This window comes from Podarcis vaucheri (assembly GCF_965113315.1).
Source record: "Podarcis vaucheri genome assembly, chromosome: 18".
Taxonomy (NCBI): domain Eukaryota; kingdom Metazoa; phylum Chordata; class Lepidosauria; order Squamata; family Lacertidae; genus Podarcis; species Podarcis vaucheri.
In genome coordinates, this window is record NC_138756.1 from 2,050,629 (window position 1) to 2,069,194 (window position 18,566).

Sequence of the window (18,566 nt, forward strand, 5' to 3'; positions counted from 1 at the left end):
TGGGAGACAAGCAGGGAGGGGAGCTGGTTGCAGCAGGGGGGGGGGACTCCCTGGCTTCTTCAGTTTCTTCTGCTTCCGTTTCTGAGTCTGGCACAGACTCTCCCCGCTCACTAAGCCCTGTTACCCCTTCAGCTTCTGCCACCTCCTTTTCCTGGTGGTCTCCCTCTCCTCCCTTGTCATCTCACCATCAGTCCCCAAGCTCTGAGCCGTCTTCCCTTGGTGGCTCCCTAGCTGCTGCCTCCCACCATTACTCAAAACAACAACAAACCTCTGGTTACGTGAAACATATTCAATAAACACACAAGACGTAACCGGCTGTACGTTTGAAAAAATAATATATACTATTGTATTGAATCGTAGATTTCAACAGAAGTAGCTCATAAAGTTCAACGGAAAAAGTAGAAGACCCAGTGGATCAGTTCATTCTCTAATCAGTTTATGCATAAGGGCCGTATATGAGAAAGTGTCTCTTCCACCTGTCTGTTCATAGAGTCCAACAATCCACTTGAAAGGTTGTTGCAGTTCCACAGAATCCTTTTACAGAGTCTAAGACAAGGATTTCCAGAATATTAGCCTTGTTTCGCTGTCTTGGGCTTCATCAGTAGTACAAACTCATATATGGTATCACAGGACAGTGGATCTTATAGCTACAGCAGCTACTACTATGCTATAAGATCCACTGTCCTGTGATATATATGATGATGACTGCAAGAAGATCAAACCGATCCATTCTGAAGGAAATCAGCCCTGAGTGCTCCCTGGAAGGACAGATCGTGAAGCTGAGGCTCCAGTACTTTGGCCACCTCATGAGAAGAGAAGACTCCCTGGAAAAGACCCTGATGTTGGGAAAGATGGAGGGCACAAGGAGAAGGGGACGACAGAGGACGAGATGGCTGGACAGTGTTCTCGAAGCTACCAGCATGAGACTGACCAAACTGCAGGAAGCAGTGGAAGACAGGAGTGCCTGGTGTGCTCTGGTCCAGGGGGTCACAAAGAATCGGACATGACTAAACGACTAAACAGCAACTACTGATGAAGCCAAAGACTGTGAAACAAGGCTTGTCTTAGACTCTGTAAAAGGATTCTGTGGAACTGGGTCTTCTACTTTTTTCTTGCCATTACTCTGCATCCAGCCAATCTGTGCCTCTGGGACTCATCCAATGAAACTGGGAGGCTAAAGAGAACTAATATTTAACCTGCAGTGCAGAGTTGAATGGTGGAACTCACTTCTGCAGGAGGCCATTAGAAGAGGGCTGGGCAAATTCATGGAGAGTGAAGCTTATCAGTGGCTTCTAGCCACAATGACTCCTTCCCTGCTTCAGCTTCCACCTCTGGTCCTGGCCAGCAGAAGTTTAGGGCCAGAGTATTTCTTCTCCCAGAGGGGAGACAAGGTTCCTCAACTGCCCTCACGTCCCTCCATAGCACGCGGAGAAACCACCTTCTTGACCTCTGGACCCCCTCTTGGTCTTGTCTGCTCCATCTGGCAGAGCCAATCTTTGCATGCCCCTGAATCCCTGGGGGTTTGAGACCCATCAGCTCCCCTCACCTGGTTCAGCTGGCCAGTCAAGGTTGTTTCCTGGGATTGTGGCCGCTGTCACACACTGGCAGCTTCTAGGAGTCGCAAGTGAGAGCCGAGAACACAGAACTAACACCACCCTGCACAATTTTATTAACAGGTATGCAGTGTCGTCCATGTATACAATGCCTTACGCAGAGTAAACGTAAGCAAAAAGGACAATAAATTGTAGAACTGTAGAGTTAGAAAGGACCATCTATTATGGATGGAATAGTCATCTATTCCAACCCCCTATAACAGATAAATAGATAAAAAAACAAAATGACAGGAGCTGTGCTCCAAGGAGCCTGCAGTCTCTCCCAACAAGCCACACATTGATGAACATGTGCTTCCAGTTTTCTAGACGACAACAGAAACTTGTAGGATTTGGTTGTCTGGGCAAAATGACCTCTGGAGGAGCACGGAGAGCGGAAATGGTAATGGGGGTGTGCCTCCCCCCCCCTTTCAGGTTGCAGGATGAAGAGAGAAAAGAAGCTCAGCACGACTGCAATGCCCTTCAGTGCAACGCAATGCTGTCCAATTAACTGTGGCGCTCCCAAATACCATGCATAAAAGAAGAAATATTTGTCTTCATTTTGCAGTTTATAAGGGGGTGGGGAGCAGATCCCTCGCGACAGGCGGCTGCTGAATCCTCAGTGGCGACAAATCCCTGTGTGCCTCCTCCCTTTGCAAAGGGCAGGGGAGACCCCCCCACACACACACCTTGTAAAAGCTATAACTGAAGCGTTAATATAATAGCAAATTGCAAACAGCCAGGGCTTCTTGGAAAAGAAGACTCAAGCAGAGCGGGGGGCGGGCATCGTAAGTCATGGTTTGTGAGAAGCTGGGTGCAACTTGGACTCCCAGGGTTTCTGGAAGTCCGCAAAGAATCAACTGAATCTGGAACGGTCCTTCTCTTCTGGTTTTTCGGGACTCTTCGACCAGCAAATGCACGTTTCACAGCGGACTTGTTTCCTTCTCCAGAGGAAGGTCAAGGAAAACCCTCCCAGTCCCTCAAGGCTGGAAGATGGAGGGAGATGCAAGGATTCGTATCCGTTCAAAGCCGACCTTGTTTACACCTGCAAAGGTTTCCACTTGCCTGCTCCCTCCTTGGCAGCCGCCTTGGACCCTCCACTGGTGGCGCTTCTGTAGCAATAGACGCCAAAGAGCTTGTATTTCTTGTTGGGGAAGCCCAGGTTGCGGACGCCAGGCTCGCGGCCCCCGCAGCGGGTTCTGGGGTTGACGATGGGGTAGCGGATGCTTCCGTCGCCCACCCAGCCGGCCTCACACTTGTCCAAGAGCTGGATCTTCCAGGCAGCGTAGAGCTGGCCGACTTTGGCCACGGCGCCTCCGTTCTTCTTGCACGCCTGGACGGCTTCCGGGAAGCTCAGCTTGCGGTAGGTCTTGAGGAAGTAGACTTTGCCTGGGAGGGAGAAGAGGGGGAGAGGCAATGTGGTGCAGTGGTTAAAGCAGCGATTCCCAAGTTGAGTGGTGTTGGGATGCAAATAGATGCCAGCAGAGGATATATTGATTGGATATCATCCTTCCTTGCATCTCTGAGTTCACAGAGCGCCATTCCTTTGCATCTTAGAATTACAGTGGTACCTCGGGTTAAGAACTTAATTCGTTCCGGAGGTCCGTTTTTAACCTGAAACTGTTCTTAACCTGAAGCACCACTTTAGCTAATGGGGCCTCCCACTGTCACTGCACTGCCGGAGCACAATTTCTGTTCTCATCCTGAAGCAAAGTTCTTAACCCGAGGTACTATTTCTGGGTTAACGGAGTCTGTAACCTGAAGCATATGTAACCTGAAGCGTCTGTAACCCAAGGTACCACTGTATTTAAGATTACTTAATCCAAATCTACTTAGATCTAGTTTTGTAGATCTAGTAATCTAAATCTACTTAGATTACTTAAAATTAGCCTTTTAGATGAGCAATTCAGGATCATAGAATCATAGAGTTGCAAGGGACCTCCAAGCCCTTTAAAGCCATATGGGGCCTAGGACCCATGTACCTATGGGACCGCCTCTCCTGGTCTGGCCTCGTGGAGGACCTTAAGGTCCACAAATGACAACATTTTGCAAGTCGCAAGGTGGTTAGATTGGTCTCAACTAGGGCCAGGGCCTTTTCAGTACTGGCCCCGACTTGGTGAAACACTCTGTCCCAAGAGACTAGGGCCTTGCGGGACGTGACATCTTTCCGCAGCGCCTGCAAGACGCAGCTGTTCCACCTGGCCTTTGGTTTGGACTCAGTCTGACCCTTATGTTTCCCTCCCCTTATGGTCTTGATCTATGGGCTACTATTAAAATTATATTTTAACCTGTATTTCAAATTGGTTTTTTTGTTTTGCTTTTACTGGTGTTAGCTGCCCTGAGCCCGGCTCTGGCCAGGGAGGGCGGGGTATAAATAAAATATTATTATTATTATTATTATTATTATTACTACTACTACTACTACTACTACTACTACTACTACTACTATTATTATTAGTCCTCTAGTCCAATGCAGGAATCTCAGCTAAAATCTGAACAAAATTGTCTGGTGTACATGTCCATACAGACTCTGCTATGTTGTGGCTAGAACCCAAGAATTTAGGTGTATCCAGTCTTTATTACTGTTCCCTCCCTTCTTTAAACCTCCTGAGGGAGAACATTTGTTAAAGGGGTGTAACATGGGGATCAGCAGCTAATGAAAGTTTGGGTTCTCTTTTGTTTGGGGCTTCCATCTTGTTCCACCTGGTGGCAGGTGGGAGTCCTGTCGCGACAGTCTTCAATCAAGACCAAGCCTCCTGGCTGCTCTTTTGCTCTGGTATTCCTGGCTGGTGTCCTTGTTTTTCGTCCAAGGGAGCCCTCAGATTTCTCCGTTAACACATTTCACGGTCAAACAGCTCTTACGATCAGAAAGTTTTTTTCCATATATTTAGTCAGAATCTCCTTTCTTTTAACTTTAAAGCAAACTGGGTTCTCCTGGTATTTCCCCTTTTTGTCCCCCTTAAAACAATAATCACACAAACTGTCTTTCAAAAGGTAAAAAAAAAAGAGAGAGCATTTACTCACTTGGAATACTTGTCAGAGAGAAACTGATACAGCAACTTGCTTCCAGCAGGCTTAAAATGGTAATTCAGTGACAAAGACATACTTAAAGGTAAAGGTAAAGGGACCCCTGACCATTAGGTCCAGTCATGGCTGAATCTGGGGTTGCGGCGCTCATCTCGCTTTATTGGCCAAGGGAGCTGGCGTTTGTCCACAGTTTTTCCGGGTCATGTGGCCAGCATGACCAAGTCGCTTCTGGTGAACCAGAGCAGCGCACGGAAACACCATTTACCTTCCTGCCAGAGTGGTACCTATTTATCTACTTGCACTTTGGCTTGCTTTCAAACTGCTAGGTTGGCAGGAGCAGGGACCGAGCAACGGGAGCTCACCCCATCACGGGGATTCGAACCGCCGACCTTCTGATCGGCAAGTCCTAGGCTCTGTGGTTTAACCCACAGTGCCACCCGCGTCCTTAAAATGTAGTCTGGCAGAGCAGAAAGGGCTCGTTTCAGTGCAAAGCAGCGGTTTGACTTCACCCCCGGAGGCGCACTCCATTGTGTCTCCAGACGGATGGATGCCAACAACGAGCAGGAGAAAAACCTTAGTGCCCACCAGTCATAGAGTTGGAAGGGACCCTGAGGGTCATCTGGCCCAACCCCCTGCAAGGCGGGAAACTTTCCCCCCCTGTGGGGCTCAAACCCACAACCTGAGATTAAGAGTCTCATGCTCTACCAGCTGAGCTATCGGGGTTTGCTTCCTAGATCCCCTTTCCCCCTTAAAAAAACAAAAGCCACATACATGTGTGGGATATATCTTGACCATGGGTAGGCAAACTAAGGCCTGGGGGCCGGATCTGGCCCAATCACCTTCTCAATCTGGTCCACGGATGGTCTGGGAGTCAGCATGTTTTTACATGAGTAGAATGTGTGCTTTTATTTAAAATGCATCTCTGGGTTATATGTGGGGCATAGGAATTCGTTCATTCCCCCCCCCAAAAAAATAGTCCAGCCGCCCACAAGGTCTGAGGGACCTGAAAAAGTTTGCTGACCCCTGATCTTGACTCTTCCCATCATCCCCACAAAAAAACCCTCCATTTTTACGCTGCCAAGCCCAATGAGAGGAGAATTAAACACCTGCCTTCAGGAAGATGGATGAGGCAGCAAAAGGCACTCCATTTCCGAGTTGATCCAGGGCTATTTATCCTGCCCCTGATTACACAAATGAAGCCCCCCTCCTGCCAACTCCCCCCCCCCCGCAGACCCTCCCAGCAAAGAGTAATTTACGCCTTTGGACAAATCCCTGCAGGCTCATCCATCATGCTGAGCTGAATTACTGCCTCCTTGCCTGGTCCTGGGGGACGCGGAAAAGGCCAGCAATCGGTTAAATGTTGCTCTGAGATTTTTCCGGAGGGTGCGAGGAGGAGCGAGGAAGCCTGGAAGTTTATAAAATGATGCATGAAGAAAGCAGACTGGGAAAATGTGCCCCCCCCCTCTCCTGACACTGGGCAGGAAGAGTCCTTTGACAGGGGGACGAATGATCACGGGGGGGGGGAGTTTTAAGCAGAGGTTGCATGGGCACCGAAGCAGGGATCCTTTAGCTTCAAGTCCCGCATTGCAGGGGGTTGGGCTGGATGACCTTTGGGGGGCCCTCCGACTCTACCGTTTTCTGACTCTAGAACTTTGGGCAGCCAGGCGCCCCCTCACCGTTCAGATTCGACGTGAAGCAGAAGGCGTCGTAGCGCTCGTCGTCCTTGTGGCGGTAGCCGTAGTTGCGCACCCCGACGGGGGTCTCCTTCCTCCCGCACTCGTCCCGCGGCTTGGAGATGGGGTACTGCACCGAGCCGTCCTGCAGCCAGCCGGCGTTGCACCAGTCCATGCCCTCCAGCCAGGCTTCGTGGAGCTGGTCGTAGGAAGCCAGGATCCCGTCCTGCTCCAGGCACGCCTGCTGGGCGTCGTGGAAGTTCAGGCTGTAGCGCCCCAGGCGGGGGTGGTAAGGGAAGATCACCCCTAAAGAGAAGCAGAGGAGGAGGGGAAACAGACCTCGAGAGCGGATCAGGGCCTTCCGGGCATTCTTGGACTGCCGCCCCCCATCACCACCCTGACTGCTTGTTGCAGGAATTTACAATATAGGTTGGGGGGGGTTGCCCCTCCAGCAGATATCACGCACGTGCAGCCCACTACCAAAACCAGCACCATCACTTTTGTGACTTTTGTGACTTGTCCCCACAAAACACTCCATCACAGTTTCTTCCTATCTATTCAAAGGGCCTCAGCTGCCCAATACCAAATGTAAGAATTCACTGACAAATGTCTCTATGTACTGGCTCACTGGGAAAACTTCAGAAATTCATATAGACATGTGAGCTCAGCTCCTCAGCAGCCCCTCTGCCTGAGTGATAATCCCTGGCATCCTGATACCTGAGTGCCAGACAGGTAGCCATTCCAGAAATAACAAACCCAGATGAAGACAAAAGGGTGGGATGAACTTGGCTGGGAAACAGGGAAATGTAAATCTCTCTTTTCTTACACTTGATATATAAAAATATATCAAATATATAAAAGGATGTCACATAGAGGAGGGAGAAAGGTTGTTTTCTGCTGCTCCGGAGAAGCGGACACGGAGCAATGGATCCAAACTACAAGAAAGAAGATTCCACCTAAACATTCGGAAGAACTTCCTGACAGTAAGAGCTGTTTGACAGTGGAATTTGCTGCCAAGGAGTGTGGTGGAGTCTCCTACTTTGGAGGTCTTTAAGCAGAGGCTTGACAACCATATGTCAGGAGTGCTCTGATGGTGTTTCCTGCTTGGCAGGGGGTTGGACTCGATGGCCCTTGGGGTCTCTTCCAACTCTTCTATGATTCTATGATTCTATGATGGGTGTTTGGTGGAGGGCAAGGGGAACCATGGGGCAGGGTCCAGGATGCTCAGATTCCTGCCACCAGACCTCCCCTTTCATGATGTAACCGTGGTGTAGTTGGGGGGGGTGTAACATGGGGATTAGCAGCTAATAAAAGTATGGGGGCTCTTTTGTTGGGGGCTTCCAACTTGTTCCACCTGGTGGCAGGTGGAAGTCCTGTGGCGACAGACTTCAATCAAGACCAAGCCGACTGGCTGCTGTTTTGCTCTGGTATTCCTATCTGGTGTCCTTGTTTTTTGTCCAAAGGAGCCCTCAGATTTCTCCGTTAATGCTGCTGAAGCAGGCTGGTTCCCCCTCCCTGATCAAAGGAGAGGCATTCTCAGGAGGGAATAGTATTGGCTTGCTAGCAGCGCATGTGAAAAGGACCGAGGGGTCTTGGTGGACCACCAGGTGAACATGAGTCCACAGGGTGATGCAGCAGCAACAAAGGCGAATGCTATTCGAGGCTGCATCAACAGAAGTCTAGCGTCCAGGTCAAGGGAAGTAATAGCAATACTCTATTCTGCCTTGGCCAGACCACACGTGGAGTCCTGTGTCCAGTTCTGGACACCACAATTGAAAAAGGATGTTGACCAGCTGGAATGCCTCTTCTGTGCGGGAGAATCTGCAGCCAAATCGCAAACACACAATTGCACACAATTTTTAGAGAGTTGCAAACAGACGCTTCTCCATTTTGAGCAGCACTATGGACTTCTGTGATGTGGGTGGCGTTGTGGGTTAAACCACTGAGCCTTGGGCTTGCCAATCAGAAGGTTGGCGGTTCAAATCCCCGCGACAGGGTGAGCTCCCATTGCTCGGTCCCTGCTCCTGCCAACCTAGCAGTTTGAAAGCATGTCAAAGTGCAAGTAGATAAAGAGGTACCGCTCTGGCAGGAAGGTAAATGGCGTTTCCATGCGCTGCTCTGGTTCGCCAGAAGCGGCTTAGTCCTTCTGGCCACATGACCCGGAAGCTTTACGCTGGCTCCCTCGGCCAATAAAGCGAGATGAGCGCCGCAACCCTAGAGTCAGCCATGACTGGACCTAATGGTCAGGGGCCCCTTTAACTTTTTATGGACTTCTGCAACATTTGAGGAACCTTTCCATATTTTCATCACTGCATCTGTTGAACCCTGTCAGGCTTTTTGATCCGAGTAAACCTATTTTTCTTGTTTACTGAGAGTGATTGCCTTGTTAAGAGTGTCAGGGACTGCTTGGATGTAGAGGGAGGGCAGAAGGATCCGCCTGGGGAGTGGTGGTGGGACAACGATGAGGGAGAAGACTGGGAGGGGGAGATGTCAGAAGCTGAAGGGGCACCAGGGCTTAGCGGGCTGGGAGAGTCTGTGGCAGAGAGCAGTCTAGACTCAGAGGCAGAAGCTGAAGCAGGAGAGGAGGGAGGCCAGGAGGCAGAGATGGTGAAGAGTCACAGGTGTCTCCCCCTCCCTGCTTGTCTCTCAGGGCCAGGAGAGGCATGAAAAGTGCAGAGGGGAGGTTGGCTGCATTCAGGCACAAGCGCCAATTACTTGGGGGCTGGGGACGAGGAGAGGAAGGGCCATAGATGTCTGTGGGGAGGTGGGGATTGTCAGCAACAGATTTCCATGGAGGAAGACGAAAGGGAATGAGCTGCTCTGCTCATTATGCCTGACACTCTACCAAGTCTGTGGAAACCACATTTTTGCAAGATATTCAGTGATTAACTAATTGAGACCAGTTGCTCCAACCACTTTCGTCTCTGGCTCTGCCCGCTGCAATGGGATGTGGCCCCCAGAAGATCCTCAAGGAGAAAATGCGGCCCTCGGGTTAAAAAGGCACCCCAGCCCCACAGGAATGCATGATGAAAGACAGCTAGAAGCCTCTGTTTGCAGCTCCCACCCTCACGGAGAGCATGCAGGGTCCTCTCTCCCCCCCCTCAATTTCCTTCTCCTCTTCCCTCCGCCTCCCTTGCTTGAGAGTCTCTGGGGTGCTTTATTGCTGCTTTTATTGACTTTCATTGTCGTTGCAGGTTTCGGTGTCAGAAGCTAATAAAAACCAGGAAGAATGATAGCAGCTGGCGGATTCGTAAAACATCCCAACAAGAGAGAGAATTGGGTTGCTTTTGCTGCCGCGAGGTGGGGTGAATTATAGCATTGAGGGTATTGTCGTATTCCAGCTTTCCTTCTCTCTCTCTCTCTCTCTCTCTCTCTCTCTCTCTCTCTCTCTTGCTCTCGCTCTCGCTCTCACATGCTTCCAACTTATTTGGCTATGAAGATCCTGAGCAGGAAAGAGATTCTCCTTTTGGAGGGGCTCCCTCCACTCTTTCTGGCTTGAAGGAGGCAAAGGTGGATAGATGAGAATTTCAGAGATGTTCCAGCCTCCCCAGTATCCTGCCTCTGACAGTGGTCAGCCGGGGGCCTCTAGGAAATGGATAAGGAGGAGGGGTAAAGGCAACAGCTGCTCCCCTCACCCCGCCAGACCCTCCAAGGCGGTGGGCTGCCTGCGGACAAGGAGGATCCATTCTTATCTCCTGTGAGAGTGCAAGAAGAGTCAGCCTTGATAGCTCATTTGGTTAGAGGGTGGTGTTGATAATGCCAAGGGGGTTGGACTAGATGATCCTCATGGTCCCCTCCGAATCTACAATTCTGTGGTTCTGAGTCTTGCTGGATCAGGCTGCTACTTCATAGAAGAGGCATTCCCTGGCCATGCTGATAGAGGACAGAATGATAACAACTTAGGAGAGGCATTCCCACACCACTTTCACACAAATATAAGATGGGGGACACATGGCTTCCTAGTGGTACCTGTGGAACGGATCTGGGGGTCTTGGCAGACCATGAGCTGAACATGAGCCAACAGGGTCATGCAGCAGCAAAAACAGCTAATGCTGTTCTACGGAAGTCTAGTGTCTAGATCAAGGGAAGTAGAAGTACCACTCTATTCTGCCCTGGTCAGACCACACCTGGAATTCTGTGTCCAATTCTGGGCACCACAATTTAAGAAGGATGTTGACAAGCTGGAAGGTGGGCAGAGGAGGAGACCAAGGTGATCAGGAGTCTGGAAACCAGGCCTTATGAAGAACAGTTGAAGGAGCTGGAGAAGAGGAGACTAAGAGGAGATATGGTAGCCATCTTCCAATATCTGAAGGATTGTCACATGAAAGAGGGAACGAGCTTGTTTTCTCCTGCTCTGGACTCGAAGCAATGACTTCAAGTTACAAGACAAGAGATTCTGACTAAACACCAGGAAGAACTTTCTGACAGTAAGAGCTGTTTGGCAGTGGAACGGTTTCCCTTGGGAGGTTGTGGGCTCTCCTTCCTTGGAGGTTTTTAAGCAGAGGTTGGACTGTCATCTGTCAGGGATATTTTAGCTGAAATTCCTGAATTGCAGGGGGTTGGACTAGATGACCCTCATGGTCCCTTCCAGCTCTACAATTTAGGATTCTATTATCTCCCACTAGTTTCCTCCTACAGCCGGTGGGCCCCACCCCACCCAACCCGCCCGTCTCCCCTCACCTTCCAAGTCCAGGTTCACCATCCCAGCATCGTCCTCCAGCTCATTGGTCACCTCGCATTCGTAGCGCCCGTAGTCCTGGAGAGTCACGTTTCGGATGATGAGGGAGGCGTCCCCAGAGCCATCCTCCTGCAGCGCCGTGCGGCCCCTGTAGCTCCCGAAAGCCCTGCGCTCCACGCCCATCGCCACAAAGACGTCCTCAAAGGACATGGGCTCCACCAGCTTGGTCCACTTCAGGCGGATTTCGTCAGGGTCGTGGGCCGAGACATCGTAGTGGAAGCGGCAGGGCAGGATGATGGTGCCACCCCGGTGGGTGACCACTTTCCCCGGCGCCGTCTGCACCACGACGGCACCACTGTCATCCTCTGCGAGCAGAAAAGAGAAGGGTTTGTTGGGTTTTTTTTAAGCATCCTGGGTTTCGAACCCAGGACAGGTGGATGCAAGATGGGGCTGTGAGCTGCATCATACTGAAACTGGGTTAATATGTGGGGATTTTAAACAGATTTGGGATCTCCCCCTCCCCTTAAGAGAAAGCAGTAATGAATAAATAAAAATGATAATGCACTTAATCATTTACAAATCATCTACTTGTTTACAGAATTTCTGCCCCAGTTTTCTGCAGGTTAGTCAAACACATCTTGCAATGAAATAATACATGGTAGTGATAATAGATGTTTTAAAAACAGCAAGTCAGAGAATCATAGAATTGTAGAGATGGAAGGAACCCCCAAGGGGAATTGCAGCTGAATGGAATGGGAATACAGTCGTACCTTGTTTCTCGAACCTAATCCGTTCCGGAAGTTTGTTCGACTTCCAAAAACAATTGAAAACCAAGGCACGGCTTCCGATTGGCTGCAGGAACTTCCTGCCCTCAAGTGGAAGCCGTGTTGGACATTTGGCTTTGAAAAGCGGAACACTTGCCTCCAGGTTTTCAGTGTTCGGGAGCCAAGGCGTTCGAGAACCAAGGTAAGACTGTACTCCCCATGATTGGCACGTGAAATAAAAAGTCTGGGTTACAATCATAGGATTGTCAAGTTGGAAGTGATCCTGAGGATCATCCAGTCCAACCCCCTGCAAGGCAGGAATAGGCATCTGTCCCATAAGGGGATCGAACCTGCAGCCTTGGCATTATCAGCACCAGGCTCTCACCAGCTGAGCTATCCAAGGTTAGCTGATCCAGGTTAGGGATGGGCAAATATGTCAATTTATGGAGCCACGCCCACTCTCCCAGGCCATGCCCCCTCTCATAGACCACACCCCTCTCCCCCAGGCCATGCTGGCCGAACTGGACTGAGCCCTGAAAAGCCCAGAGAGATCACTATCCCCTTCAACTCTATGTCTAGAGTAGTGTAACCGCCTTCACTGCTTTACAAACAAGTAAGTGTGTGCGGAGCCTTCGTGGGCACCAGAGGAAGACCTCGAGGGCACCCCTGTGCCCCCAGGCACCCCTTTGGCTGAACTGGGGTTAACTGTACAAGGCCAAAGTGCTTTGGAGCCTATTGCATGAATCTGCTGGGCAGCTCAGTGAATGCAATGCCAGGGGAGAGGGGACTGAACTTCTGAATCACGTATGTGCCACCCACCTGAGACATGCACAACTTTCTTCCGTCCTTTCTGAGGAGCCGCGAGCCGGAAGCAGAGCAGCAAGACGGCAAGGTGGAGGCAGGTGCCGGTCACAGCCCTCGAAGGGAGCATCTGGAGAGGAAGGAAGAGGCGGATGATGGGCAAGGAGCCTGGGCTTGAAGAACCAACTCTGGAGTCCGCAAACAAGGCGGCTGAGCTTTGGGCTGGAACACTGGCCCCTACATTTGTGGGGCCCCTGAAGCCTGAACTGTCATGGGGACCCCTTGGCAATGAGGTCTTCTTCAGTGGGGTTGCTCCAAGACAGATCAGCGCAATTTTGTGAAAAACATTAACTACTACATCTCAGATTTTGATTAAAATTGCTGGACTGGATGATCTCAAAGTCACTGGTGTGCAAACAAAGTTCCTATGCTTTATAGTTTTCAAGTTCGGGATGAAAATTAGGGAAACGTTACATACATGCATCAAAGTCCCAAAAATCTTAAGCAATGTGGACTAAAGTTGCTTTTGGGGCCCCCCTCTGGGATTAGGAGCCCTGAAGTTTCATAGCAGATCCACCCCTGGGCTGGCAGGAGACTGCCAGAGTTTTTGGAGGCAGCCTCAAGAGACTAAAAGAGTCTACCAGGGGCCTATCTAGTCTGGGGGTTGGACTAGATGACCCTTGAGGTTCCTTCCAACTCTATGATTCTAGATGGCTCCCAGGGTTGGACACTAGGTAAGGCAAGTCCGTCCCCTACCCCCGTCAGCCCGTTATTCAGAGGCACACAGCCTGCAACCTTTACTCTTTTGCAGAGTCCCTCCTTGCATGCAGAACGTCCAACGTTCAGTCTACAGCATCTCCCAGGGAGCCGCTGCCCGTTAGCATATATTTATAACACTGAAAGATTGGAAATCTAAATATAATATAAGCAGTTTTACAGACATTTGTTCCTTTTCACTAGATGCTCTTGTTATTTTTATTAGATGTCCCCTTTCGTGGCTGTAAGTTTTTAAAATTGCTTTTAACGCTGCCGCAAGCCACCCTGGGACCCTAGGGAGGAGATTTTCGTGAAATTATTGTCATTTTAATAAAGTAACATTTATTCAAAAGTGACAATACAGCTTTGTCCACAGTCATAATATCACAAAATGATCACTCCAATCCTCAACCCCACGTCACTGTCATGTGGGCTTGCTGAATGCCCACTACTAACTACCAAAGTGGTTTGCTAGACATTTTCTCATATATATATATATATATATATATATATATATATATATATATATGCTTTCGTAGATTTTCACGGGTACAGGAATGCAGGTTTTGGTGTCTTCGGGTGTCTTCCCGTGTAAGAGTCGGGGTGTCTGTGCGACGTTTCGACGAGGTCTCACTCGTCATCTTCAGGCTGGTGCTTTCGGCTTCTTGTTACTGGAACAGAGCAGAATCTGGTGTTTGAGTTCCTATAAATACTGTTGAGGGGTGTGGTGTATAGCCTCCAACGTTCTGGGCAGAGAGGAAGTTCCTAGATTAGTGTGCCTCTTCTTCTTTTGTTCCTTAATTACTTGAGGGATATCTTGAGTGATTTCATGAGTGATATTCTGAATACCACTGGGTGGGTCATTAAGTGTAGATTAGTTGCTAAAGCTTTTGTGTCTTGACCTCTTGAGCTTGTGAAGAGTTTTTCTGAGAAGATGGCTGTGCTGCATTTAGTTGTGCTCTGGCTTGGCTTCGTGTATAGGGGCGAGCTGTGGTTTTGTGCCTTGTGCCAGCCAGATCTGTGTAGGGCTTGCAGGGGGGTGCAGCATCCGGAGGTGCCACTATAGTTTGGCTACTGGATGGAGTCTGTAATATGTCTGTGGAGAGGGTCTGGGTTTGGGTCTGGTGTGGTTGATTGGTGACGGCGTTCTGTGTGCCTCTGGTTCTGGTGTCGGTTTTTGTGGGGAGGGCTAATTTCCAGATGTCTGGCAGGCGGGACGTGTCGTCACGCTTGTTCATGTTGTGAGGGTGTTTCTCTATCTCGATGGCTTCCATGATTATTCTCTTGTGGTGATGTTCCATGTTAAAGAGCAATTTGGAATCTGCAAAATTAATTTCGTGTCCTGTTTCTTTCATGTGTTGGAAAAGAGAGGAAGTTTTTTCTTCTTTTTTGACGGCATTCTTGTGTTCTGCGATACGTGCATTTATTCGTCTGTTTGTTTGTCCAATGTACGTGGCTGGGCAGACTTTGCAGGGTATTTCATAGACCCCTTGGTTTTCCAGCTGGATTTTGTCTTTTGGGTTTCTGAGGATATTGGCTATTTTTTGGTTGGTGCAGAAGGCTGTTTTGATATTGTGTTTATGGAGGATTTTGCTGATTTTGTCTGTAGTGCCCTTGATATAAGGAAGGAGGGCCATGCCATTGTTTTCTTCTGTGTCTTGGTTTTTGGGGGGTGTTTCTTTTTGGATTAGCTTAACACATTTGAGAGATTCTGTAACTCAGTTGTCAAGTGGTCTTTGTCAGCCAGGCGTTTGGTTCTGGAGATGAGAGTCTTGGCTACGGAGTTTATTTGTGCAGGGTGGTGGTGTGATTGTGCATGTAAGTAGTTATATATATATATATATATATATATATATATATATATATATATATATATATATATATATATATATATATAATATATATATATATATAAAATATATATAAAATATATATATATATATATATAAAATATATATAAAATATATATATATATATATAAAAAATATCAGTTCCAACAATCATTTAATATAACTTCTTATCTTATACAGTATTTTAGACTTCCGTCAACCACCTCTGAAGATTTTCCATTCTTTATCACTTGTTCTTCATTTCTTAATTTCTCTATTACTTTTACTTGTCCTTAACTAATAATTCTTTTCAAAGTCTTCCTTGCAATATTTCACAAAGTCCTCCTTACAGAACTTCTTGCAGACCTACTAGTGCAATCTGTTTGTCACAATTGCTTTCCAAATAGTTCAAATATTTACTCCAGTCCTCTAAGAATCTCTGGTCCCGCAGGTTTCGAATCCTTCCTGTTAATTTATCTAATTCTGCATAGTCCATTAATTTCATCTGCCATTCTTCTTTTGTCGGCAATTCTTCTTGCTTCCATTTTGGTGCCAATAATATTCTTGCTGCTGTTGCTGCATATAAAAACAAGTTATAACCCTGTCTGCTAATATCCTCTGGTTTGCTAGACATTTTCAGCCAATATATCCCCTCCACAGACACTTATAGATCATAGAATTGTAGAGTTGGAAGGACCCTGAGGGTCATGCAGGAATATGTCGCTGCCCCACACGGGGACTGAACCTGCAACCTTGGTGTTATCAGCACCACGCTCTAGCCAACTAAGCTATCCCCCCAGGTGGGTGGGAATAAATTTAATAGAATCATAGAAGTGGAAGGGACCACGAGGGTCATCCAGTCTGACCCCCTGCAATGCAGGACTACTTTGCCCAACATGGGGCTCGAACCCGCGAACCTGAGATTAAGAGTCTCTTGCTCTACAAACTCGGCAGAAAAGGTCCTATGGTTTCTTGGCAATGTAAACACTTCAGTGACTCTTAATGTTGCCTTCTGCTTTGGCAGCCAAAAAGGTCAGAAAGAAGACAATATAGCCGTGAACTGTAAGGGAGACGCACAGATCTAAATAGAGACCATTCTTTGTGGTGTGACTCCCCTTTTGCTTGTATTTATTTTTGACTGAGATTTGTCTGGCCAATGGCTAGGACAATAAAGTCATTTGGATTGGATTGGACTGAGCATGGGCAGAATAATAATAATAATAATAATAATAATAATAATAATAATAATAAATACTAAGACTGGCCTGATTAAGTCTAAGCCACCTTCCAGAGTCACTGTTTAAAGCCAGAACAATGAGGACTGAGACCTTGACTTCATTTTTAAAAGGTGGTCACAGGTACTGTCCCCAGCATCTCCGGTGAGACAGATATATATATATATCCTGTCTAAGGGTATAAAACAACTTCCTACATCCTTTGGCGTTAGATTGCAGGTAAGCAGCAGGGGGCCTCAGGGGGGTGGAGTTTGCTTGTTAAAGACCCAGGTTGCAGATGATACTGAAGTCTCTGGCAGCCAGGCAAGACTTTGCTCAAGAGACGAGAAATAATTCTGTCCTGCCTAACCCATATAAAGAAACATCCTTTCCTCACAAGGACACAAAGCAGAAGGGATTTACAAAATTCTCCTGACCTCCTGTTGTGACCAACAAATTATTATTATTATTATTATTATTATTATTATTATTATTATTATTATTCCATCCCCTTAAGAAGCAGGGTCAGGAAGGAAGATTCCAAACCCTGATCTCTGAGAAAAGGATAAATTATCAGTTTCTATGTTCCCTTCGAGATGTGGCAAAAGCAGTCTTTTAAAAAGGCCATTTTAAGAAGTAACCCCCCCCACCGCCCCCATTCAGCCATTGATACAGTTTCCTTTCTACTACATCCGATAGAACGCCTTGCAGAAATAAAGCAAACAAAAATCATTTTAAAAGTAGTACCCAACTCAGCCAGGAGAAAAGATGCCCTATCTATGAACATCTCTGAGCATCCCACAGAGCCCTCCTAAAATGCTTAAAATTTGGCGAGAGAAGAGTCTTCTTTTAAACAAACTAACAAACAAACAAACAAGCAGTTTTCCAAATTAAGTGCCCCCCACTTCTAGAATTTAAGTGGTCACTTTCTGCATGGGGGGGGTTGATCTCTCTCCTCCCCTGCATCTATCCGACACAACCCCCTTTTTTGCAAAGATGTGGCTCATCTTCATCCTACAGAGCTCTGCATCCCTGCAAAAAAGTGGTACCCAAGTCAGCCAGTAAAATGATTCTCTCTCTCTCTCTCTCTCTCTCTCTCTCTCTCTCTCTGGATCCTGCAGCAAAACCCCAAATGAGCCAGCACTGCATTTCATCAAGGTGAAATGTGGGGCAGGTTGGGGGGGGGGACGGACCCGGGGATGGAACCTGATTTTAAAAATAAAAAGGACAACCCTGCAGGAAAAAAAGAGGACTCACTGTTTCTCCTTGAGAAGAGGGACGTCCCAGGGCAAAAAGAGAGAAATCTCAGAAGCTCAGCCGAAGTTGAGATGGAGATGATGCAGGAGAAAGGGGGGGGGGGCGCTGAGAGAGAAAGAGGATTCCCGCCCCACCCACCCCGAGTGCCTTGAGTTTCCCCCCACCTTTCAACCTCCTTCCTTGTCCTCTATTTCCCAACCCCAGTTCATCAGCATAATGCTGACGGTATTGCAGGCTCCTCGGTTTTGTCAAATCTTAGTCAGCAGACTTCTATGGGGGAGAAAAGGAGAGAGAGGAGGAGAGAGGGAAAGAAGGAGGGAGAGAAGTTTTGCAGAAGGACAACTGCATTAGGGGACAGCCTGCAATGAGGGCAGAAGAAAGGAGGGTTTGGGATAAAAATGGGGTGAGGAGCGAGGAGAGAGAGAGAGAGAGAGATGTTTTAAAGGGGAACCTGCAAACCTATTGGGTGCTTTTCTCCAAAGCAGCCTCAAAGCTGGGGGACTCCAGCCAAATACACAAGCGTAGGCACAGCACACCAGTGCCAATTTTGGGGATTTTCCCGGTGTGTTGTTTTTCTTCTGCTTCCTCTTTTTTTGGTAATTTTTTAAAATAAGTATAATGTAAAACAGAGGAAACAGTCATAACTAGGTGGGGGGGTTGAGTAGGAACTAGAGGAAACTGAGTTCCCTTACCTTTTTTAAAAAATATGTAATTTCTTTTTTTTTTGGTCTGGGGGGCTGGAACACCCAATGCCTGAGACCAAAACCCACCTATATCTGTAATCAATAAAGTTGTGGTGGTTTCTAATCCACATCAGTTTGCTAGAGTTTATTAATCACATCTTACATTTAGCCACTGCTTGGTTGGCAGCGGCACTGCGACTGGGCCCACGATAAACAAACAAACAAACAAATATCATGATGAGTCCCCCCCTTCCCCCCGAAAAAGCACTGGTTATAACACCAGATTTCAAAGGCA

The 18,566-nt window shown here is 48.0% G+C and overlaps 1 protein-coding gene across 2 annotated transcripts; it reads right to left on the reverse strand.

Moving 5' to 3' along the window:
• Window positions 1-1,648: 1,648 nt before the first annotated feature.
• On the reverse strand, window positions 1,649-18,284 carry HAPLN4 (hyaluronan and proteoglycan link protein 4). Of its 2 annotated transcripts, none has more exons than XM_082206603.1 (5): window positions 17,589-18,284; window positions 12,551-12,662; window positions 10,970-11,332; window positions 6,293-6,595; window positions 1,649-2,978 (listed from the first exon to the last, which is right to left on the reverse strand). In XM_082206603.1, the coding sequence occupies exons 2-5, from the start codon at window positions 12,660-12,662 to the stop codon at window positions 2,629-2,631; spliced, it is 1,128 nt and encodes a 375-aa protein (XP_082062729.1). In that variant the 5' UTR covers window positions 17,589-18,284; the 3' UTR covers window positions 1,649-2,628. The 2 variants fall into 2 exon arrangements, with proteins under 2 accessions (XP_082062729.1, XP_082062730.1); XM_082206604.1 differs by lacking the exon at window positions 17,589-18,284 and adding an exon at window positions 15,317-16,056.
• Window positions 18,285-18,566: the final 282 nt, after the last annotated feature.